We start from the raw sequence: 22,673 nt of genomic DNA on the forward strand, positions 1-22,673 counted from the left end.
TTGAACAGAAATGGAAGATGTCTGAAAACTTTACTGGAGCTGCCCCTTTCACGCCATGCCACATGTCGAGAGACGTTTTTCTCAGTTCAATCAGCGTTGCCCCCGTCGAAGGTGTCAATCAATCCCGATCTACTCCATCCTACGCTGCTCATGCCCATATGCTATCAAGAGAATCTGGCAGAACGTATTGCGTGCTTTCGACTTAGCCAACGCCCTGCTTGTTTCCTGCCGCTGGTTGTCATTTCTGACAACCTCGCCAAGGCGGATGGCAATGTGGATCGCCGCATATGTGAAGAGACTGCAATGGCAACCGTCCTTGTTTTATTCCTACTTTAAACAGCACATCGAACGCAGTGTAGGCCGAATCTTACGAACACGCATCTCGATTTATGTCTCTCGTCTCCCACATATGTAAAGTACCATGGACTTTTATAATTAACAAGCAATTATACGACCTTGTTAAATTTTCTTACGTGCATGTACCCTCTCTGCCGAGTTGGCACTATTTAATCTTTGCCCATATACCAGTCTCCCATATCCATTAAATAACCAACAAATTGACCAAACCCATAGATGTCTTTAGAATAAATCCACAAACAGCTTGCCCCCCTCTGGCACCCTCAGCGCGAAACCTCTCTTGTATGCACTTGGGCTTGGGCCCATGCGTTTTCTCCGCAAATGCTTCTCCAGCTTAAGTTGCCTTGGAAGTGGTAGCGGTGGTGGTCGTGGTAACGGTCTTAGTCGTTACGCCAGACGAAGTCGGGGCGGTGGTGACAGCAGGAGCACCGACGGCGGCGTGGGGGTTCTTGGCGTCGCACTGGCCCGAGGACGAGTTGGCAATGTACGAACCGGCGAAGCTGTCGGTGATGAGGTAGAGCTCGTTGCCGCGCCACTGGCCGCGGTCGGTGCTAAAGGTGGCTGGCCAGGTCTCGCTGTACAGGGAGCAAACCTGGCCGACGGGGGTGGTGACGAGGGGCCCGCCCTTCTCCGCCGGGGCGGCGGCCTTGACCAGGGTGTAGGTGTTGAAGAAGCGGCACGGCCTCTTGCCGCCGTACGACTTGGCATCGTACTCACGCTGCGCGGTGCAGACATCGGCGCAGCGGGCAAACGATAGCGGGCCATCGGTGAAGACCTGCTGGCCCAGGTACGTGTCCTGCGACTTGCAGTCCAGGGGCGCCCGGATCGTCGCATTGAGAAGGGAGATCGGGGTCGTGTAGTTGACGGATGGCTCCACGGCCGCGTTTAATTCGAAGCCCTTGGCTGGGCCCGCAGCGTCGAACATATGCCAGTCGACTTCATCGTTGCCGAGCGGTGGGTCGCCGATTCTATCGGCGAGCGTGACGCCAGCAAGGGCGGCGAAGGCGAAAGACGCATACTTGATGATGGGGGCCATTTCAATAACTGAAATATGTAAGCTTAGGTATTTAGTTGAGTCGTGTTGTCTGTCTGTCTTTGTGTGTGTGTTCTTAGCGAGAGAAGGTAGTTGGAAGCCCGAGAATGCTTTGAGCGAGGGTGAGTGATGCTCTGTCTCGTAGATTGCGGGTTCGACTGGGCCATTATATAACTGATATTCCATGGCTCTTCCTACCTTGTCAAGTCACAGAACACCTTGTATATCCCCCGTGCTAACCCGTCGGGCGGTGTTATAGACACCTTGGAGGTCAATGTGAGCGGGGTGTGCCAAGGTGGTACTCGGATTGTAGATACCTAGGCTGCTGAAATATGGAATTTGCTCACCGTTGCTAAGGCCCGAATCTTGACTCCGCCATCAGTCCGGTCTATGTCGCGGCCAGCTTACTTGTCCTAGGACATTGGTAAGTTTCTCGTATCAATGACAGACCGAAGGTACGGTTGGAATCAGACCGATGCCTAATGGCTGGGCGTTACCAGGACGGTCTTATATTTGTCTTCTACGCGTAGTTAACTCTCCCTAGGAGCATGTCGTCGCAATGCTGTTGAGGGTCTGGAGCTTGGCTGTTTACTTGTGGCTCCTTGCAAAGGCGCCATTGGCTGGCGTTTATGTGCTAGACAGAGACTTGTTGATGGACCTAAGAAGAAAATCCTACTTACAACATCCATAGAGTTGTAGTCGGCGATAATACATTCTGGCTCTCTCGCTTCCTTTGGGGCTACTCGGAGGCACATGGAATGACAGTTAAGGGGCCAAAGGGGTCTTGGACCAACGGACAAAGCAGAGACAATGCAACACGTAATAGCGTCAATTCTGTTTCATGGTTTACGTTATTGTTAAGGGTTATGGGCATGTGTTTCCTGGTCCATTGGTACCTATCCTTTCGATTACTGATTCGCTACCAATTCGAAGTGTCAATATGGTGGGTTGTCCAACCTGAGCAGGTTAAACCACGGCGTCCTGGCTGTGCACTACCACTTAGGACCAACCACCCATGAATTGTAAATGTCCAATGGTTTTCTTGCAAGCAGCATTTGGCCTCCCTAAAGTTATCGATAGTTGGCACAAGAGACAATGAAAGGGGAGACGTGGCGGCACCTTCCGGAAGTTCGGAGATACTAGAGAATATACCGCCGGGTTTTAGTGATACCTCACATCTAAGTCCATCGCCGTGGGACAGTATTATCTTCTTTAAATATGAAGAACAGGAAAAACGACTATAGGAATCTCTCGTCAGTAAAAGACCAATGATGTCTTCATTGGCTCAGCAATTTGATGATTGCCAAGGGGTATCAGATGTAAAAGCATGGTCTCATGAACTTGCCGCATTGTGTCACCATCTCGCAACCAGACACAGAAACAGAAACACGTCGAGACTGCGCAGGCTAGCCAGACAGACGTTTTTGCTTGAAATCCTTTCATTGATTTCAGTGTACATTGGATTGGTTTTGTACATATGATACAATCGGTAACAGGCCTGTTTAGAGCATTCAGTCCGCAGATTGCCCTTGCCTTGTCTTCACTCGACCCCAGTAGAACTATGTACGGCTTGTCGATGGCTGTGATTTTATGGAAGTCTTGGTTTACATTGGTGTCGGTTACCCGTCTACTTCTTCTTTGGCTTCGCAACCTTGGCCCCCTTGTCATCGGGTGCGCCCACTGCGTACTGTGAGATCAGGTCGCCGAGGGGATCGTAGGTGCTGTTGAATTTATCCTCAAAGCTAGTTTCCACGGCCTTCGCATCCTTCTTGTCTCCTCCCCTTCTTGGATGCCATAGCCTCGGCGTCTTCTGCCCCTTCGGCACCCAGCTCCGGCTTTGGTGCCTGGGCGTCCCAGCCGCGGCCGTAGCGTTCACGGAAAGCGGCGAGCTTTCCGGCCTCATCCACCTCGATATTCTTGAGCGACTTCTCGGACGGGTTCCACATGACGTGATTGCGTGTGTCCTTGGTCGACTTGACAAGCGAGTGCGGGCTCGCCGTGCGCATGGTGAAGGTCGAGCCGTCCGACAGCTGGATCACCTGGGTGAATGCGTAGGGCCGCTTTTGGCCGCTTGATGAGCCTCGCATTTCGCGTCTGGGTCTGTTGCAACGTAGGTATTATGTTGGACGAGGTCGTTTGCGGCGCGAGGGTGTTGAATGTGGAGAGTGTTGAGGTCGTCGGCCGCCGGGGCAGAGCGGTGGGCAGACGGGTTGCCATTGTGTTGGCTTGTTGATCGAAGTCGCCTTTTGAACTGTGTGATAGGCAAGACCCGTACCCGGAAGATAAGGTCGTGGCGGAGTGAGTCGTTGCTTGTTGTTCGTCAATGGCGGCAGCGCAATTCGGAGCTCGACGTCGAATTGAGGCTCAGGAAAATTCAGGACAATTGAACCGCGATGGCCCGTCAGCCCACCTGCGCTAAAAAGCCAGGATGCCAGAGACCGACCGGTTGTGCAAGCAATTGGCGATTGGGTGGGCAGGTGGGCTTCCAGAAAGACTCCTTATCAGCTTATCGTCTCCCCCAGGTAGTGAACGTCACCTTCTGTCCGTCCCGCTGAAATTTAGCAGCGCTGAGAAGAGAGAGCTCTGAGCCGAGCTCCAAATTGTGAACTGTACGTTGGTCCATGATCAGTGCCGTGATCCATAGCATGTGCGAAAAGGCATTAGAGACCAAGCTGTTCTCTGCCTCTCGAACTTGCCAAGAAAATACGATGCGATGAGCCGCAATCGCTTGTTAAAACGAGTGCTCGGCCTCGAAGGATCCATTTTCCCCAGTACTCCCCGTCGATCGAGTCCATGTTCAATACCCCAGAAACGATGGCATTCCGGCGATGCGACAGCGCCTGCCTCGAGCAATTCCAGTCCCCGAAACGACTCAAATCCACACCAACATGGTGATTACCTCTCAATCCACCGCCGTTACGGGTTTTCTGGCTGACAAGGGCGGCGATTGGAAGACAATGGCAAGTGTGTTGAACCAGGTGCGCCAACGCGAAACTGGTCCGAGGACAACAGACTCAGGTCACATAAGATCGACGGTGACCACTTCAAGAAGCTCATGCGACACGTCCCACGGCCAGCAGTCGTGGTAACTTCAATACACTACCCCCAATTAGGGGGCAGTCGAGAACGGAATACAACATGGTGACGATAGCGCATCACCAGGAGATGCAGCTGTCACAGGCCCTACCCCTCGCGCCATGACAGTATCGTCTTTTTCGTCAGTGACGCTTGACCCGAAACCCACCATCACCTTCAGCATCACGAAGCCAAGCCGGACCTACGATGCCATAGCAAACAGCCGGCGCTTCAACATACACGTCCTACGCGACGACGAGAATGGCGCTCGGCTAGCACATCACTTCACACAAGGCAACGCCCCTTCGTTAGGGGTATCCCACAACTTGTTTAGATTTGACATGTTTCCGGGACTCAACGTCCGATTGGAACACGGGAAAAAAGACTGGGAGCAGTCGTGGCAAAGCATGTTGGCCAGCAACCCCGACACAACTCTTCCCCTTCCCAGTCAAAAGCACCCGAAAGGGACTATCGGCGGTGTGCCCTGCCTGCAGGGTGATTCTGTCCTCTATGTACTACGATGCACTGTTGCACTCAAGCCCGAAGGCGCAAACGGCGGAGGTCTGATCGACGTGGGGGTAGTGCCATCGTCGTTGGCGAAATCGAGGATTTCATATATACCGATGGTAATCAGAATGACGGCGCGACGACGCCGCCACACGGCGCGATGGGCCTGACCTACGCTCACCAAGACTATCGCAAAATGGGCGAAAAGTTGGAACACAGCAACCCCCAAAGCCGAAGAAGAACAACTCCTCGTAATACTTAGATTTGCATCCTAGAGATATCTTTGCAATGTGGAGACTAAATAATAGAACAAGAAGAGAATAACTTCCGTAATCAAAAAGTTCGAGGATTTTCGCAGCTGTGTTACAATGAGGGCTGGCTATTGAGAAATAATTGTCAACTTCCCCGTCTGCCCGTCTTTTGACTTCTGAGCTACAGGGTCAACTCGGCATTGTCGTTCCACGACGAGTGCGGACCAACGCACAAGTGCACCAGAACACGGTGACTACGGCAAACAGAAATTGATGGCACATGTTGAATGAATACCATGCAACTGTAGCACTGACTCGCCAATGAGTCCGGGGGCTTACGGACGTTGGTCCTGCAGATCCTGAGGCCTCTCTTTGCCCGGCATCCTAGGGGTAGCGTGGGAAGTGGTTTGCCGGATATGGAAGGGTCCTGAGTCGTTGATTGGGTGCTACAAATGCCGCAAGCCCTGCGCGAACCTTGCAGATCAGCATGCCACTGCAAACCACCCTGCCAACCACCGAAACGAACATCATGGCTGGCTGGTCTTGCCTTGATCCAATCATATCTAATGGAAACCGATGGCACTGCTACGTTCAAATAAACGCTTTCTTGCAACTAGTAGGTACGAATGAAACATATCGAGCAATCTGTGCTCCGTCCATTAGACATTGGTGATATCGTCGCACTGGGTCCCATCCTCTTTCCGTATTGAATAGAACTCGACCTGGACCGAAAGGTGCATCTACTTCAGTACCAGACAAGCGAGTAATGAAAAGGAAAACGCAGCTAACACACGCTCTCGAAAAGTCCTTTTGTGTGTAAATGTCCTGACCAAGCTTGATCTTTACTTTGCCGCTCACACACCAACGTTCTCTGTCTCTCTCATTCAACATCTTTCGTTGCTGAACTTACTGGAACTCCATATCCGATATTCATCGACATCACCAGCTCCGCGATGCATATATCCTCACTGGCACTTGGCCTTTTGGCCATCTTTGTGACTATTTCCGCGGCCATTCCGGGCTCGACCTCGACCGCACACTTGAACAAGGAATACACCGAGGAGCACAATGGCGTTCAATATACTGTCTTTGAGCACGCCAATACTGGCGCCAAGATGTCATACGTCAACAATTCAGGCATCTGCGAGACCACCCAAGGTGTAAACCAGTACTCTGGCTACATCTCTATTGGCAACAACATGAACATGTTCTTCTGGTACAATCGCACACTCACTCACCCTTTTCCGTCATTTTTGGCTCTTGCTCCTGTACCTGATAGCTAATCTTCATCACAGGTTCTTTGAAGCTCGTGACAACCCAACCACGGCACCTCTCGCGGCGTGGTTCAACGGCGGTCCAGGTTGCTCTTCCATGATTGGTCTATTTCAGGAGAACGGACCTTGCCAATTCTACAACGGCTCCTCGACGCCGTCCCTGAACGACTACAGCTGGAACACCTTCGCCAACATGCTGTACATTGACCAGCCTATTGGCGTCGGTTTCAGTTACGGCGATGCCGACGTCAACTCTACCGTATCTGCGGCCCCCCGAGGTTTGGATCTTGTTGCAATCCTTCTATGCACATTTCCCACAGTACGAAAGCCGTGATTTTGGAATTTTCACCGAGGTATTATGAATGCTCACCCTTTATAATCCCTTAGCGCAGTCTGACTGATCAACATCAAGTCTTACGGTGGACACTACGGTCCCGAGTTCGCCTCTTATATTCAGCAGCAGAACGCCGCGATCTCAGCCCAGAAGATACCGGAAGAGCACATCAATCTGGTCGCAGTCGGAATCAACAACGGCTGGTTCGACTCGATGATCCAGTACAAAGGCCTACATCGACTACAGCGCCAACAACAGCTATAATCAGATCCTGTCCCCCAGTGACTATTCCACGTACATGGATACATATAACTCGAAGTGCGCGCCGGCCATCAGCGACTGCTATAATTCGGGCACCGACGACTCCCTGTTCTTCCGCGCAGAATACGTGCTATCAAGATATCGAATACGCAATCATCAGCTCGGGCGACTTCGACGTATATGACTTACGCCAGCCTTATAAAGACCCGTACCCCCTAAAGTGTACCAAGAATATCTAGGTAACACGACGGTGCAAAACGCCATCGGAGCCCAGTCGCAGTATCAAGAATGCGCGAATGACGCGAATTCTAAGTTTCAGGAGACCGGTGATAGTGAGTGCAGACTCCATCATTGATTTGGAGGAAGATTCTGGGCTAATCGTTGCTTTTACTTATTCTTACCTAGATACTCGGTCATTCATTGCCACTCTCTCGGACGTCGTGCAGTCCGGTATCACGGTCCTTGTCTGGGCTGGCGACGCTGATTGGATCTGCAACTACATGGGCGTCCTGGCTGTGGCCAACTCCGTCAGCTTCAATGGGTCAGACGACTTCAATTCGAAGGATCTGCAGCCCTACACGGTGAATGGAAAGGAGACGGGTAGGTACAAGACCGTCGACAACTTCTCGTACCTCCAAGTCTATGCCGCTGGGCATGAAGTCCCCTATTACCAGCCAGCGACCGCGCTGCAGGTGTTCATCCAAACCATGCAGGAGAAGGGAATCTCTTCAACATAATGCGGCCGGAAATGATGGTTGTTCTCAAGAGATACATGGGCGTTCATGGACAAGATGTTGTTAGGTGCGATGATGACCTATGTGATTCTCCCCATCCTAAGGCTAATAGAAGAGGAGAGGAAGAGAAACATCGTTTTACTACCCGATCGCTTCGTTAATACAACATGCTGCCATTACGTGGCGCATTATGCTCGTGTTTGAATCCGGCAATGTGCTAGAAGTCTCCCAACCCGAGATTGCCTCGTCCTTAGCTCCAACTCTTTTACGAGTTCGAAACTGCTTAAAACCAAATGGGCTGGCCCAATACAGCCGGACTCAAGCCGCTTTTCGTCTCGCTCTATCCACTGGACCAGGCAGCAGGGCAAAGCTTCGATAACGTCTTGAATTCATGGCCGTGTCTTCCAGCTCCAATGATCAACTTTTCGAACCTCACAGCTGGGCTCTCGGAAAATATGAAAACTCGTTATTGGCAAATATTGAATGCATTTGCGCCCTGGTCATGAAGCGCCCCATGTAACCAACCCCGCCTTCCAACCCCGAGGATGCAGCTGACAGCCACCACCAACTAGTAGGCTAGCTCACAGGGGTTAAAACGTGGGGAAATTTGGACGATGAACGACGGACGGATGATGGACGATGGACGATGGACGATGGACGACTGACCGACTACACTATTCACAGTCTAGAAGCCTTCCATGTCCAAGCGTATCGGTGTTCTGTCCATCAACGCCTGCTAACGGAACACCGTGCATACGAGGAACGTCTTGATGCATCCCTGCACGAAACTGCAGGGTCCGAGATTCTCGGCGTCAAATTATGTGTGGGAATCTGCCAATCCCTTACCTAAAACTCCAGATGCACGGTGCTGTCATGACATGGTCATTGACAGCTGTGCCTCGGGTTAGCATATGGACAAAACAAAGTACTCGGACTCCTCATTTTGGAACCGCCATTCTTATGTATATGAATACGGGGGGTATTTTCGATCTTACAGCGTTTTTGGTTTTCCATCTTCTTTTCCATTCTTCTTCCGCTTGCTATTAATTGCTTGGCTCTTCCACATGAACAAACCCTCTCACTAGCACTGAGCCGTTTCTCGGCCGATCTTTGCGTGGCTGACACCTCACGGCGACCTACCAGCACACCACAAACGGTGGTGGTGGGGTTTGCGAAATAATGGCAGCCCAAAATGACAGCTCTCATTCTCACATCGCGGTGCCCATCTCCAAGGCTCCGCCAGCGACCTTTTTCGACGCAACGCAATGGCGCGTCCTGTACGCTATCATGGATACGGTGATCCCGCGCATCATACCAGTAACCGACGGGATAGTCAGCGACGAGAAGACCATGGACGACCATGGCCGGCAAACCATCTCGAAGGATGTGTTTGAGTCGCACTTCCAACAGATGCAAAGCTGTCTGGTCACGCCGCCAAGCCGCGAGACGTTCGCGGCCTATCTGTCGGAGAAGCCGTCGGAGATCGGGGACTTCCGGGATCACTTAGTGCGGACTTTAATGACGATCTCGCCGGACGCGCGGAAGCAGCTGGGAACAGTGGTTTATTTACTCGGGTAAGTCAAGTTGTTATTGTCGCGTTGCCAACTGGGCAGGAGTCGGTGGGAGAGGAAGGAGAATAAAACATCAACCCCCTTTGTGGTTTTGGATGTATTTCACCTGCCTGTTTGACCTTGCACGCTTACAGCTGTATGTTTTATCATGTGTACAGTACCAAATTCGGCAGTTACGCTCTCACAGGCCAAAGTAAGCCCTTCTACGAGCTGGCGGGGCATGGGCGGGAGGCAGTATTGCGATCATGGCGGAGCTCACGACTCACCGCCATCCGGGCCCTAGCCAAGTCGCTCACCAGCATCGCGACTAAGACATGGGTCCAGACCAGCCCCTTGTTCCGCGAGCTGAGCGGCTATGTCGATGTCCCGGATGATTATGCGGAGAAGAGGGCAGCCGCCGCGGCTGATGAAAAGACACCGGCCGAGTTCACCTTCAAGCAGTTCTACCACTCCTCCTCCTCGGATGGCGATGGTGCACAGGAGGCATTGGTGATAGACACAGATGTAGTCATCGTGGGGTCTGGATGTGGCGGGGGCGTCTGCGCGCGCGTCTTGGCTGAGGCAGGTCACCGCGTCCTTGTGGTCGAGAAGGGGTACTACTTCCCGCCGTCGCAGCTGCCAATGCGGTCCGACACGGCCGAGACCAACCTGTTCCTTAATAAGGGGGTTATCTCGACGGACGACAACTCGGTTTCGGCAGTGGCCGGAAGTGTGTGGGGAGGCGGCGGCAGTGTGAACTGGGGCGTGTCCCTACAGACTCCCGGATACATACGTGAGGACTGGGCCTCGAAGCGTGGCTTGGGATTCTTCAATACTCCCGGATTTCAGGAGAGCTTGGATCGGGTATGCAACTTCATGGGCGTCTCAGACGAGCACGTGCGTCAAAACCACCGAGGGCAAGTCCTGCTCGACGGTGCGGCTAAGATGGGCTGGAAGGCGAAGGTGACGCCGCACAACTCCGGGGGCCGCGATCACCACTGCGGGCATTGCCATCTCGGTTGCGGCTCAGGCGGGAAACAGGGGCCTGCCGTCAGTTGGCTTCCTGCGGCGGCGCGCGCGGGCGCCGAGTTCATCGAGGGCTTCGAGGTCGACCGGATCGATTTTGCCGACTTCGCTAGTGGGAAGAAGGCAGCAGGAGTCACAGGGAAATGGGTGTCGAGGGACGCGCAGGGTGGGGACAACGGACCTCCTCACGAGCGGACGGTGCGGGAGGTTGTGATTAAGGCGAAGCGAGTTATTGTCGCTGGTGGCACGTTATCGAGCCCGCTTCTACTCCGGAAGAGTGGCCTGGCAGTGAGTTGATGGCAATGCCGTTACTCCGGTGTCGCACAAAGATCTGATACTGACTGGCTGCATGATTAGAACCCCCAAACCGGACGAAATCTTTACCTACACCCCGTGAATCTTCTCGGGGCCTTCTGGAAGGAGGATGTGAACCCCATGGATGGTAAGCTGGAACGGCTTCCCCTGGTTTGTTGTTTGTGAGGCCTAGAATTAACACCGGTTTCACCCAGGTTGCGCCATCAGCAGCGTATGTACAACTTTCGAAAATCTTGACGGCGAAGGCCACGGCGTCAAGCTAGAGGGGACTTGCATGGTGGTATGTAATTTCCGTCATCCCCCTTAGCCTCTCCAGGTACTAGTCGCTCACACTCCATAGCCTTATCTGATCTATTCTTCATACCCGGCGACCAGCGGCCTCGACTTCAAACTCAAGGCCCTCCGGTTTCGCAACATGAATGCCTTCATATGTATCCCGCGGGACCGGGACACGGGCTACGTGTATGCCGATTCGAAGACGGGCCAGCCGCGGGTCGCCTACACACCCAGCGCCTTCGACCGCGCCCACGTGCTAGAGGGACTGGTGGCGCTCGCGCGAATTTGCCGTGCTACAGGCGCCGAAGAGATCCAGCCATTCCTGCCCAACGTGCCACCATTTATCGTAGCTTCTACATCATCTACGGCGACCAACAACGTCACTTCCGGAAAAGAGAAAGACGCGGAGGACGAAAGGTTTGAGGCCTGGATCCGCCACATCCGTCGCGTCGGGAACCCAGCCACTACCGCGCCTTGGGCGTGTGCACACCAGATGGGCTCTTGCCGCATGAGTCGGACTGCCGAGGACGGTGTCGTGGACCCGAGTGGGAAAGTATGGGGCGTCGCGGAGGGATTATACGTTGCCGACGCCAGTGTGCTACCCAGCGCCACCGGGGTGAACCCGATGGTAACAACGATGGCGGTGGCGGATTGGATTGCTCGAGGTATCGCTGCGGATCTGGATGCCCTACGGGAACTGGGGAGTAAAGATAACACCACGGAATGAATACATAGCTACGACGATTATGAAGTGATTGAGTTGATGATCTGCAAGGGCCGTGGAGTAAGCTGTATAGTAATCTCACGGGATTGATGTTTGGAGACATGGGAAAAGGGGTTGGTAAGCTGGACCACCACATAAAGCTTGAAAAATGCTTAGATAGCGGGGCCATTATTATTTGGCGCATTGTGGTGTTTCTAGGCCCCTTTGCTATCGTTCGTTAGTCTTTCTATGTCTGAGTGCGGGTAAATGTCTTGTCAGTGCCCATAGCGGAGGACGAAGAGACACTGAGAGATATCATAGCCTGGTAAGGGATCGAACCCAACCTCCCTGCCTCCTAAATCTATGGGCCTACTTTCCCGTGAGACTCTGAGCTTGGGCCCATAATTGAAAGAAACGGTAGATGACTAACGTGTATCATGATACATGTCCAATTACTTCCCATCGCCATTATCAGAAGAGCCCATGCATGGCGTACAGCTTTGTTGATGCTGATAATATCTACACACATGCATATCTCAAACCTAGCCCGGTTGTTGGCTATTCATATTCTCTCTCTCGTTGCATACATATATATAATATCTAAGTATTGATGGAAAAGCGTCAGACAACTCCTTGCCAGAGCCTGCGGATCCCAAAACCTCATCATCCAAAATCTATATGTATGGTTTGTAAAGATTGATATAGACCACTTCTACACTGCATATAGATTACAGTTGCTCGTCATTCTTTATTCCCTGCTAAGAATGCGTTGTACCAAATCTATCTAACATATGATTATTTCATAACTACTTCGTCGATAACATTTACTTGGCTGTCTTGCAGTCTGATCATTTCTTGACAAGATCGATGCGGCCGCTCCAATTTCGTCTTGGTTTACTCCTGCATGAAGATTTAAGAACGCTGTCGGTGTAAATGAGGTCATATATTAATAACATTTCCAAAACTTGCATCGCTCGCTCTGCGTGTCTCAGCGTTTGTGGGGGGTCTTTGTCTATGTGTCAGTGCTGAAGGAACCGCTAAAGGAACCGCCTTATCCTCAGACATTTCGAATAGATAACCAATCAGCTCTGCGTATGCATGAGAAATCACCTCGTCCAATTGTTGAGTTCTAAACCAAACAGATGACTTGCAGCAGAAAAAAACGAGGCTGTTGCCGATGACATTGAAGGCAACTAAGCAACCAAGACAACCATAAGAGATGTTCGTCCGGGATACATGTGTGGAATCACAAATGTCTGAGGCCATGGACTCAAGAACCGAATACTCGAAGTAAATACCAGGATCAGGGATCAGGGGCTACCTGCCATATGTGTATCTCATGGATATAAAGGTCGAATCGCTCCCTGAAGACAGCAGTTGGAACCAGGCTCATCATTTCTGGCTCACCACCGTCCATTCTTTATAATATCTCTTCTTATTCTTTACACTCATTAGATATTCTTCTTCGATAACATGCATGCCCCAAAGCTTCTCGTAGGCGCTCTTCTGAGCAACGCGGCTATTCTTGCCGCACCCACCTCCCAGGGTAAGGGCCAGAGTACCGAGTAAGTCGTCAATGATGCAAGACCCTGCAAGAAAGCCAAGAAACTGACAGAGATACGATTCGCAGGATCTCGTACGAGGTGGACCTTGATCTGATGAACGCCATTTACCAACTGGCATATGGCTCGCAGGAGCCCAAGCCGGCTGGTCCCGTCACTAGCGAAAAGTATGTATTACCCCCTATGATAAATTCCTCTAGAGAACTTAAACCTCTACGTTACAAGACGGGATAAGAACGGGGGATACCACCAGCCGCCCTAACAAAGTCGAAGGAACTCACTCGAGGGATACAGCGAGCCATCTTCTGAGGGGTACAGTAAGTTTCCCAAGCGCAACACCGAGGATCTGCAAAAGCGGCGCAACCCGCTGGTCACCGTGGGCAAAGTTGCTGTAGGAGTGGCTGCTGCGCCCGTCGTCCTCACGTAAGTAATGCCAAGGAAACGATGGGAACATTGCTAGAGTGCTTGCTGACGGAGAGTAACAGGGTTGGGGCTGTGGCCGCGCTTCTTCGTCTGGTTTCGAGGGTTTAGAATGCCGGTGGAGGTGTTAGACAATATGTGTTGCTTAGCTGGAGCAGAAGCTGGAGGAGTTCCGTAATATAGAGTGGACATCGTGTGGGTTGCCAAACAGGGATCAAGCAGACGTGCGCCCACTAATCCACCCTCGTCGCGGTAGGCCGTCCCCGCGTAAATTGGGCGCTTGCAAATGAAAACTCACCCGTCCATCCATCTCTCGTTGCATCCGGCTGCTTACGTGCTATTGTCAGCCGAAACCAATCAAGTCCTCCGATATATGGTATCAGATCCTCGCGCTTACGATGGGTGGAGAACCCGCCAACCGGTCCAGGCGGCCGCATACCCGCAGCCGGTTTGGCTGTCTTTCTTGCAAGAAGAGACACGGCAAGTAGAGTCTCCCGTCCCCTCGAGGGCTGCCGTCCTGGATGGCACTAATGACCAGAGAACAGTGCGTTGCGATGAGAGACAACCCGCATGGTGAGTCGGTTGGCTTTGCCCATTACCGGGTACCGTATATGCTCATTCGCACCGCCATGCAGCACGGCTTGCACGACGATGGCCTGGCGGTGCATCTACCCCCCGGGCACAAACGCTGCGCGAAATCGACCCAACAAGACCAGGACTCTGGCTGCCCGGGTGAACGACCCCTGCCAAGTCGTGTTTCCTCCTAGGCCGCCTGCATCCGTGGGCAAGGTCCCGATCGATCCATTTGACTCGCTGCCCATCAGGATGTCGAAAAGGTCCCTGGAGTTATGGCAGCGCTGTTAGTGCCACCACCCCCAAGTTGACTTTTAAGTGCTGACTGCCGCTACTTCCAGATACTTACGTTGACCCCTTTCTGGCGCGCCATGCTCCCAACCGGGAAGTTCAGTAGTGAGTTCCCCTACGTGCTCCCTCGGCGCAAGCTGCCTTGCGTGAGCACGGCCGATTAACCCATTGGATCAAATCTAGTCTTTCCCTGAGCCGGGCTGAGCCCTCGGTTTGCCACATCCTGATACTGCTAGCCGCTGTGCATTCCACCGAGTCGTTAGACGCGCTGGGAGAGTTTAAAGTGGCATTTCTAGACCACAAGATTCAAGTCATTGAAATGGTCAATGCATGGCTCGCCGATCCTAACCTGAAGTACTCACCGCAATGTATCAGGGTGGTAAGCACGTTATGCTTAATCGAGGTACGTCCCCTCTTCCGATCCAAATTTCGCCCTCGGTCTGCTGATAATGCTGAGCAGGCATGCTTTGGTGATCGGACAGCCGCCAAAGTTCATAACGAAGGCCTTGTCCAGCTTCTGAATATGAGGAAGAAGAACTGCAAGAACTTCAACAGAGACCAAGACGTGCTTCATCGATTCATATTCGTGTAAGTCGTCCTCGGGTCTGACCCATTATAAGGCATCAACTCACCGTCTCTGCAGGGTCCAGATCATCATACATTGTATTTTATATGACCCTAGATGCAAGTTCCGAAACCAAGATCCGCATTGCCGCCAGTATAAGATGGATCTCTTGCGTCTCGTCCCCTACTTACTCAATTCTGGCGAGAAGAAGAGTCAACCCACAAACGCTGAGCCTGTTCAGTTCGGTTGCTTGGGGCCGTTGGCGGCTAAGACACACGGCCATATCGATGTCATGGACGGTATCCAACTGTTCGAAGGGCTGAGCCCAGCGCCGGCAGGTGGTCTGCTGGAATTCATCTGGACCTTCGCTCGCCTACACGTGTTCTCTCTTGGGGATACCCTCGATATTGGAATGCGAAGCCACTGTCAGCTTCATCCTGTACCTGGCTTGTCCACAACCTGGAGTTGCTTGGTTAATGTCACGTTCGGCTACTGCAATCTGGTCATGCGCTGGTCCAACCGTAAGTGTTCAAGAAAACTCCCCTTGGTGAGGAAATATTGCGCGAACCCCTATTTCAGTTGGTCTATCTGTCCCTGAGCCCGCACAAATTTCTCTTCACTCAGCTGATAAGGAAACAATGGGCTGGTTGCTGATCTCAACGCAGACAACTTATTTCCAGAAGAACAGGTAGCAGAATTGGTCGAAGTAGGGGCGGGTAACGTCGAGGGGTCACTGACGGCCATGTTGGCCGGCACATGCGACCGTGACATGTGGTTTTGGGAAGCCTTCGCAAGCGCAGTGGTCTTGGTCAGAGCTCGCCGCTCCTTTCATCGACTCTCTCAGAGGCTACAAGATAGGGAAATGACGCTGCACCGTGATATCAAGACATGGAGCCGAATTATGGGAGTCACTACGTGGGAGGATGCCAAGAAAGTGTTGCAGAAAGTGGTCTGGCACTATAACGGACCAGAGGAAATTGCAAGGGCAACCTGGGAAAAGATAATACCACCACCGCCCTACTATAGGCCCCTACCGATGTACTTTAGGGGGCAATTGGGATATGAGTGAAGTTAATGCACAATAAGCGGAAGCTGGAAGTTATTGAATGAACGTAGACCTGCCAGATTAGAAGTCAACAAACAGTCTGATGTATGATAACACCATCGCACCTTATTCGTATCAGCTACTGCCTTGTGCTATGCATGCGTGATTGGTTACTCGGGCACTTGAGTCACATTTACAGTCTTACGGCAGCCTAACAACACATAATTTGCATTCACACGCGAAGGAACGGATGTCTTTAAAAGCACCTCTTTTTCTGGCTCAACGTTTCGTTTCTATTGGGTTGACAGCTTGACATTGAACCGAAAAGGAAAGGCAACAACTTCCTATCTTCATTTTCTATTCCCTCCCACGATTTGAACCTCAAACCCCAAACATCAATATGGGAGTCGATATTGGTGCTGCAATCACCATCCTGCTGGCCACGTTTCAGCTGGCGACAACGACCCAAATCAAGATTCCCCTCAACTTCAGATCTTCGTCAAACCAGGCAAGACTTCCGCAACACCAGATCTGGTCTAATGACAAGGGCCACAATGTCGACCTAAAAGACTGGTTCAATCGCACAGATAACCAGGTAATTAGGCAACCTCACCTGGTACACGCGATAGACATCGTTTAATACTGACCATGCTCCAAACAACAGTGGTATAGCGACATCTCGATCGGAACCCCGCCCCAGACTCTGTAAGTAGGACCTATACATGGCTGTGTCATGATGCTACAATGGACATGTGCTGATCAGCCAGAAGATCAGTTCTATGGGACACCGGATCTCCATTCCTCCTTCTCCCGAACAACAGCTGTAACAACTGCGGTGACCACCGCCTGTTCAGCCCAGGCAATTCGACCACGTTCACGGCCATTCAACCGCAAACTCTCGATAACATCTCCTTCGTCACCGGTCCGGACGCCATTCCCCTTAGTGCACCCCAAGGCGCCACATGTACCGAGAATGTGGATAAGGTGTCCATCGGTCACCTCGTGGTGCCAGATCAAGCTTTCCTGCTGTGCAATTCATACGCACCAATGATGAACGAGCAACCAATGGACGGCATCATCGGCCTGGCCCTGCCGAGTGCAACCTCTGTTAAGTCGCTGTTCTGGAGCTTGTGGGATAGCGGCCAGCTGGAATCGCCCGTCTTCTCCTTTTACATGCCGACCGGGAAAATCGAAGGAGCCGAGTTGACCCTAGGTGGTATCGACGAGTCCAGATACACCGGCAACCTATCCTATACGGACCTGAGCCCGAGACCCTATGCGCTGGATCTTGGCTGGGTCCTGGATCAGCAGGCAATGTACTTTGAGAAACCTTCCTGGAGCCATCTCAGCACACAACCCTTTAACAGCAGCGGAGGAGGGAATGCAGGACAGGGTTTGGCTATCCTTGACACCGGCACAGCTTTCATCCAAGCCCCCGACGACGAGACGGCCAAGGCCTTCTATGCCGAGATCTCGCCGTTGATCATGCCCATCGACGGCTCCCACGGCGCCTGGGGCGCCCCATGCAACCAGATAAGCGACTTCGAACCCAAAATCACGTTCACGCTGGGAACCGGATCGCAGGCGATGAACCTCAGTCTGCCCGAAAGTTCCTTCAATTTGGGAGAGTACCCGGGCTCGCCGGGAATCTGCCAGACCATCATCAATAGCCCCGGGATCCCAAGCTTCGACGACAATGATACACCGGTCTGGATTATTGGATCGCCGTTGCTAAAGGCTTACTACACGGTGTGGGATGGGATTAACCTCAAAATTGGATGGGGGAGTATGGCTTTTGATTCTAGCGTTGGACGGTGACCAGTCCTCCGCATGGCCACCTTAGGCCTCCAAGCTCTGCTTGTTCATCGATAGCCGCAGATAGCAAATCGCTTGACCTCTTACCATGACACCATGCCCAACCATGTTCAAGTGAAAAAGCAAATCCACGTCTCTATCCTGTACGGACCATCAACGCAAGCCAGTTCCGTGTCTCAACCTAGCCACCCCAGCACACCAGCTCCTAGCCCGATCAAAACTGGGACGAATCCCCAATGCTCCCACTCTCGACCCCCGATTGCTTCTTTAAACGCGAATCCATCCACCAGCGGCACTAGATTGAACGCGCAGCATTAGTCAACAGGCAGTCCTTCTTACCCGCCAGACTTCCTGAGCAAGGTTCTGGGGGTGGTAACAGAACCCGATGGTGGGGTTGTGACATACTCAGCCCCATAAGAAGCACCATGGCGCCCTGGATCTCGCGTTGGCCGCGGTACCAGCACAGCGACAGCGTGAGGGAGACAACGATGTTGCGCATGCCGACCATGCGCAGGAGCCCCCGTGGCAGGGCATGGTCGGGCTTGGACGCATTCGCCCCGCTCGCGAGGCCGGTGCTCGTGAGCACCGAAGCGGGCATGGATAGGGACCGCAAGCCGAAGGCCAGGGGCACCAGGCCGAACACGCCGGCCGTGTTGGTCCAGACCGTGGGGGATGGCATTATGTGGCAGATCTGACCTGAAAGAGGGCGCGTCGGGCGAGCGTAGTGGCGATGTAAGTATGTAGATGCGGTTTCGGGTTTCTACTTGACTTGTGGTGGAGGAAAGAAGTTTAGTCCAAGGGGAGGAGTCCAAGGACGCGTGGCTGCGGCACGGCATATCCAGCGCCTTCTCAGCAGCGATCACCAACAATCTGCTGCATCCCCGCTTTGATCTAGCCATTTGGGGAATGCAACACCAAAAGTGCTATGTCGATAGTGCCAAGCCCGTGTTTACTCCGAACGTCGTGTCGGAAAGAAGGAGCCGACCCGAGTGTCATGGACTACGGTCTCATACAATTGCGGTTGCAGCTTGTTCATGTCTTTGGAAAATAAACCTCATGATAACGAACGTGTTGTCTACCTGATCAAATCTCGAAACTAGCTACTTCCATGCCAACCCATGATGTTACCAGCCAGTCCTTCCCGATCCTGGGCCTCATTACTGACGACTGAAGTGCGTCATCACCTGGTGAGTATATAGCAAAAGCAAACATCCCCAGATAGCCACATTACATGTTCATGCCACCAGGGAGCTCGGACATCCCTGCAACGAGTCACACGCGACATGGTCAGCACAGTGCCAAGCGAAAGGATATCAAAAACAACTTACAGCCATCAATGTTTTCAGCGATGGTGCTCTTGACCTTGCACTGGTTCATGGCCTGGACGTTCTGGGACTTGAGGGGGCGGCCGTTCTCGCAGGCCTGGAACATGCAGCTGTTGTCCATGGCCTTCTGGAGGGCGTCGCCCTTCCAGCCGAACAGGTAGTCGGCGTGCGTGCCGTACCCCTTGCCGCCGAAGCTCAGGACGAACTGGCCCTGCATGTTGTTGAACGGGGTCGTGTCCCAGAGTGTCTCGTACGCGACCTGGGGCACACGGACTGGGTGCGACGACGGGCACGCCCCAGCGTTCTGGAAGGCGTCCTTGGTGGTGATGTACATGTGGGACTGGTGGTCGGGGCTGTCGGTGTTCTTGCCGTCCCAGCATCTGTTAAGGTGTTCGGTTCGTCAGCAAGTTTCCAGTAGACGGCCTTGGGTCCGTGAATGTCATGGTCCACTAGCCAGGGCTATGGAGAATGGTGTAAACTTACGAGGGGAAGTGGTGGACGGTCATGATACCGCCGGCACACTTCTGGGTGGGGAAATCATCGAGCTCGGGGAATCGAGTTCCTTTGTTCTGCAGACAAACGAACTTGAGACCGACACCGTACTTGGAGGAGGCAGTGGGACTTCCGACGGTCATGCGGAACCCCTAGAATCATTTTGGTTAGCTCCATGGTCATTGCCGGGCCATTCTCTTCACTACTCACCTTGGGGAACGCGGTGATTTTCTGGTTGCCGTTGGAGAAGAAGTCCTGCTGGGTGTAGTAGATGGTCATGCCGCCGTTGATGCCGTTGGGCAGGGCCGTGTTCTGCATGATGTTGACGCGGTGGTAGGAGCCGTTCTGGTGTTTGAAGAACATGACGGCGGTCCAGTAGTTGGAGAAGTCCTCGGAGAAGGTGCAGGTCGTGCAGGTCGCCTTCTCGGCCACGTCGCCGTCGGCCGGGTCCATGGACGCGTTGAAGGCGTTGCCGCCCACGATCTGGTGCAAGTGCGCCGAGGGCACCTTGCCCGGCTCCACGAGGGGTCGAGGCGCTGGATGCTCACGGTCGAGCACCCGAAGCGCAGCGCGGCCTGCGAGGGCACGGCGAGGGCGGCGAGGGACAAAGCTAGCCACCTCATCTTCGCTGCCGTTGTTTCTTTTGTTGCTTGTTTGAAGCTGTCTATGCGATGCAATAAGGGGGAATGAGGGTGTTGCGCTCAGTGAGCCCGACGAAGATTTCTAGAACTGTTGCTTGGCCTGGTTTCTCGTTCGATTCCTCGTGGCGGGTTAAAGGATAAATAGGGGAACCTCATATAAATGGCCCCTTCTGCCGGCGAAGACTGCCGGCTATTGGCTTCGTAGAGGCAAATGCCGATCGTTTGCCAAGACCTGTCGCTTTGGATCCGGAGCTGGCACTGCGCCATGTGGTTAATATGCCCGGGTTGCAACGTCCAATGCGACACCTGGATCCCCGCATCCCTATATTGACCCAAGTAGTCACTCGCTTCGGCACCCGGCATGAGCCACTGAAAACGGCTGGATAGGAAAGTTTTTCAGCATCTTTCATCTATAAGATAGGACTAATTGCGGTGTTTGAACGTCTGGTCTGTGGCTGCACGACTTGGCGCACGTTTTCGTCTTCTCGGATCACTGGACTTCATTTACCATGCCCTTTCCTATTAGGAAGGAGACACTGATCGGCAGCCAATGCCCATCTAAAGAGTCATGCACTCCTCGCGAGCTCTCTCAATGCCTCCACCAGTTAATATAGCTCAACTGTGATTTCACCGTATCGCCCGGTTTTCCAAGAATCGTTGCTGGATGTTATTTGGAAACACGGCGTGCTCTTGTTGGTCACTGCCATGTCGATCGAACAGTCTTGAAGGCACTAGGCTTGCCAGATAATATATGACCCTTGTTGTGTCCAACCGGACCAAGTATTGCAAAGTGTGCATTATCTAAGGCCTAGCCCGCTTTGGGCGTTCTCGGAATAATATCGAGAAAATGTGCTGGAATACACTTACCGGATGCACCTCTGAACGAGAAGCCTTCGGTGAACCATCTAGTCGCTCACTGATCTATTTGAACATTCCAGTCCAATAGTGACCGTTGCAAGGACGTGGTTTTGACCACACCTTGGTTTTCCAGACATCTTCTGGCCTGGCGTTTGGCTTCCGTATATCTTCGCCACGACCAGCATGGAAAAAGCGACGAGGTCAATCGCGTAGCGCGTGTACGCATCCCTAAGTCAAGTCAACATCTGAGAGCCGTATGTACACTTCTCAACTCTTAATCCCAACCACAGATAAAATTCTCCCAAGTACACAATACGTCATCTAGAGGGTAGGTATGCCACTAACAATGTCCTTCGATTTCAGCGGTTGTCCGTCGACTCTACCGAGGCCGATTGCGAAACACCGAAAGCCGCCAAGTTCAATGGGCCTCCCACAGACTACACTACATCATTGAATTGTCGACAATATCATCAATTTTGTCACGCTCTTGGCTGCGGTGGATGGAAGAAAACTATGTGACTACGGGGATAGGCTGTTGATAACAAACTATATCGAGGTGATGATTCAGATCTCGACGTGAAACCCGGGTGATCGATGGTGATCGTGTCGTCGACGTCCATCATAATGGTATAAGTTGCCAGCAATTAGATATCAGGATCAAGCACGGGGGGTACGTGTGGCCAGGTGGTTAAATTCGCAGAGTACATCTACCATATGATGATTATACGCACCAAATGAAACTAAGCAATATAAAGACATGGCCAATACCCAAACCCTCTTCAATTTTGTGATACTATGTTCAATCACAGCGCCTATCGCGCATGCTCTGCTCCAATAGGTACGCCGATGCGCTGCTGATAGTGTGTCGGAGCCACCAGGGCTCATGAGGCTGTCGGGCGATTATAGAATGCGGCAGTTGTATTTTGTCACTTCTTTGTATGCGTATCCCTTAAAGCATCAGGAAACCGTCCGAGACATATACAAACTGGTCAAGGGGTGCGATATGTGCCTAGTTCCGAGGTTACGCTACGGATCGGGTCGTCTCTGCGGAATAGGCGGCCGCGGCACCGTTTTCAGGCTGACGAGAACAGGTCATCTAGAGCGCTGAATGTTGGTATGCGGGTTGTATTGGGGTTGACGTAAGCTTCGTCTTCTGAGGGATCTAGTGAATTGTTTCCGTTGAGACGGTCCGATGCAAGCCAGGTACTTACTCACTTGTATGGGAGAGCCAGAGCGGTCATATTGGGCTGAAGATCAGTGTCGGTGGTGCGAGGAGGAGTGTCTGGGAAATAGAAGGCACTCTGGGCAAATTTTTGCCAGGACAACTTAATATGGCCAGGATGGTGGACTGAGGCAATGCAATGCCCGGATGGGTGAAGGCGACCGATAT

General features: G+C 52.6%; 9 protein-coding genes across 9 annotated transcripts; 5 read left to right on the forward strand and 4 right to left on the reverse strand.

Moving 5' to 3' along the window:
• Nucleotides 1–691: 691 nt before the first annotated feature.
• Nucleotides 692–1,393, reverse strand: PG998_005254 (uncharacterized protein; the record flags this gene model as incomplete). The annotated part of the gene is made up of 1 exon (XM_066872072.1): nt 692–1,393. One exon carries the CDS (start codon nt 1,391–1,393, stop codon nt 692–694), a length of 702 nt encoding a protein of 233 aa, XP_066732169.1.
• A 1,739-nt stretch (nt 1,394–3,132) lies between these two features.
• On the reverse strand, nt 3,133–3,607 carry PG998_005255 (mitochondrial 54S ribosomal protein bL31m; the record flags this gene model as incomplete). Its single annotated transcript, XM_066872073.1, has 2 exons — nt 3,133–3,490; nt 3,519–3,607. The coding sequence occupies 2 exons, from the start codon at nt 3,605–3,607 to the stop codon at nt 3,133–3,135; spliced, it is 447 nt and encodes a 148-aa protein (XP_066732170.1).
• A 671-nt stretch (nt 3,608–4,278) lies between these two features.
• On the forward strand, nt 4,279–5,234 carry PG998_005256 (flavin reductase like domain-containing protein; the record flags this gene model as incomplete). The annotated part of the gene is made up of 3 exons (XM_066872074.1): nt 4,279–4,368; nt 4,504–5,043; nt 5,100–5,234. 3 exons carry the CDS (start codon nt 4,279–4,281, stop codon nt 5,232–5,234), a joined length of 765 nt encoding a protein of 254 aa, XP_066732171.1.
• Nucleotides 5,235–6,176: 942 nt separating this feature from the next.
• Nucleotides 6,177–7,829, forward strand: PG998_005257 (uncharacterized protein; the record flags this gene model as incomplete). The annotated part of the gene is made up of 6 exons (XM_066872075.1): nt 6,177–6,439; nt 6,519–6,816; nt 6,910–7,034; nt 7,078–7,268; nt 7,332–7,424; nt 7,498–7,829. The coding sequence occupies 6 exons, from the start codon at nt 6,177–6,179 to the stop codon at nt 7,827–7,829; spliced, it is 1,302 nt and encodes a 433-aa protein (XP_066732172.1).
• A 1,176-nt stretch (nt 7,830–9,005) lies between these two features.
• On the forward strand, nt 9,006–11,720 carry PG998_005258 (long chain fatty alcohol protein; the record flags this gene model as incomplete). Its single annotated transcript, XM_066872076.1, has 5 exons — nt 9,006–9,400; nt 9,556–10,690; nt 10,760–10,844; nt 10,912–10,997; nt 11,058–11,720. The coding sequence occupies 5 exons, from the start codon at nt 9,006–9,008 to the stop codon at nt 11,718–11,720; spliced, it is 2,364 nt and encodes a 787-aa protein (XP_066732173.1).
• A 1,449-nt stretch (nt 11,721–13,169) lies between these two features.
• Nucleotides 13,170–14,706, forward strand: PG998_005259 (uncharacterized protein; the record flags this gene model as incomplete). The annotated part of the gene is made up of 4 exons (XM_066872077.1): nt 13,170–13,261; nt 13,327–13,425; nt 13,577–13,681; nt 14,649–14,706. The coding sequence occupies 4 exons, from the start codon at nt 13,170–13,172 to the stop codon at nt 14,704–14,706; spliced, it is 354 nt and encodes a 117-aa protein (XP_066732174.1).
• A 1,846-nt stretch (nt 14,707–16,552) lies between these two features.
• Nucleotides 16,553–17,970, forward strand: PG998_005260 (uncharacterized protein; the record flags this gene model as incomplete). Its single annotated transcript, XM_066872078.1, has 3 exons — nt 16,553–16,747; nt 16,817–16,857; nt 16,923–17,970. 3 exons carry the CDS (start codon nt 16,553–16,555, stop codon nt 17,968–17,970), a joined length of 1,284 nt encoding a protein of 427 aa, XP_066732175.1.
• A 292-nt stretch (nt 17,971–18,262) lies between these two features.
• PG998_005261 (uncharacterized protein) lies at nt 18,263–18,646 on the reverse strand (the record flags this gene model as incomplete). The annotated part of the gene is made up of 2 exons (XM_066872079.1): nt 18,263–18,318; nt 18,373–18,646. 2 exons carry the CDS (start codon nt 18,644–18,646, stop codon nt 18,263–18,265), a joined length of 330 nt encoding a protein of 109 aa, XP_066732176.1.
• A 548-nt stretch (nt 18,647–19,194) lies between these two features.
• PG998_005262 (uncharacterized protein) lies at nt 19,195–21,420 on the reverse strand (the record flags this gene model as incomplete). Its single annotated transcript, XM_066872080.1, has 5 exons — nt 19,195–19,229; nt 19,296–19,672; nt 19,776–19,936; nt 19,995–20,448; nt 21,404–21,420. The coding sequence occupies 5 exons, from the start codon at nt 21,418–21,420 to the stop codon at nt 19,195–19,197; spliced, it is 1,044 nt and encodes a 347-aa protein (XP_066732177.1).
• Nucleotides 21,421–22,673: the final 1,253 nt, after the last annotated feature.

The sequence above is a fragment of the Apiospora kogelbergensis genome (assembly GCF_038363985.1).
Source record: "Apiospora kogelbergensis strain CBS 113332 chromosome Unknown utg000003l_segment0_segment0, whole genome shotgun sequence".
Classification (NCBI taxonomy): Eukaryota; Fungi; Ascomycota; class Sordariomycetes; order Amphisphaeriales; family Apiosporaceae; genus Apiospora; species Apiospora kogelbergensis.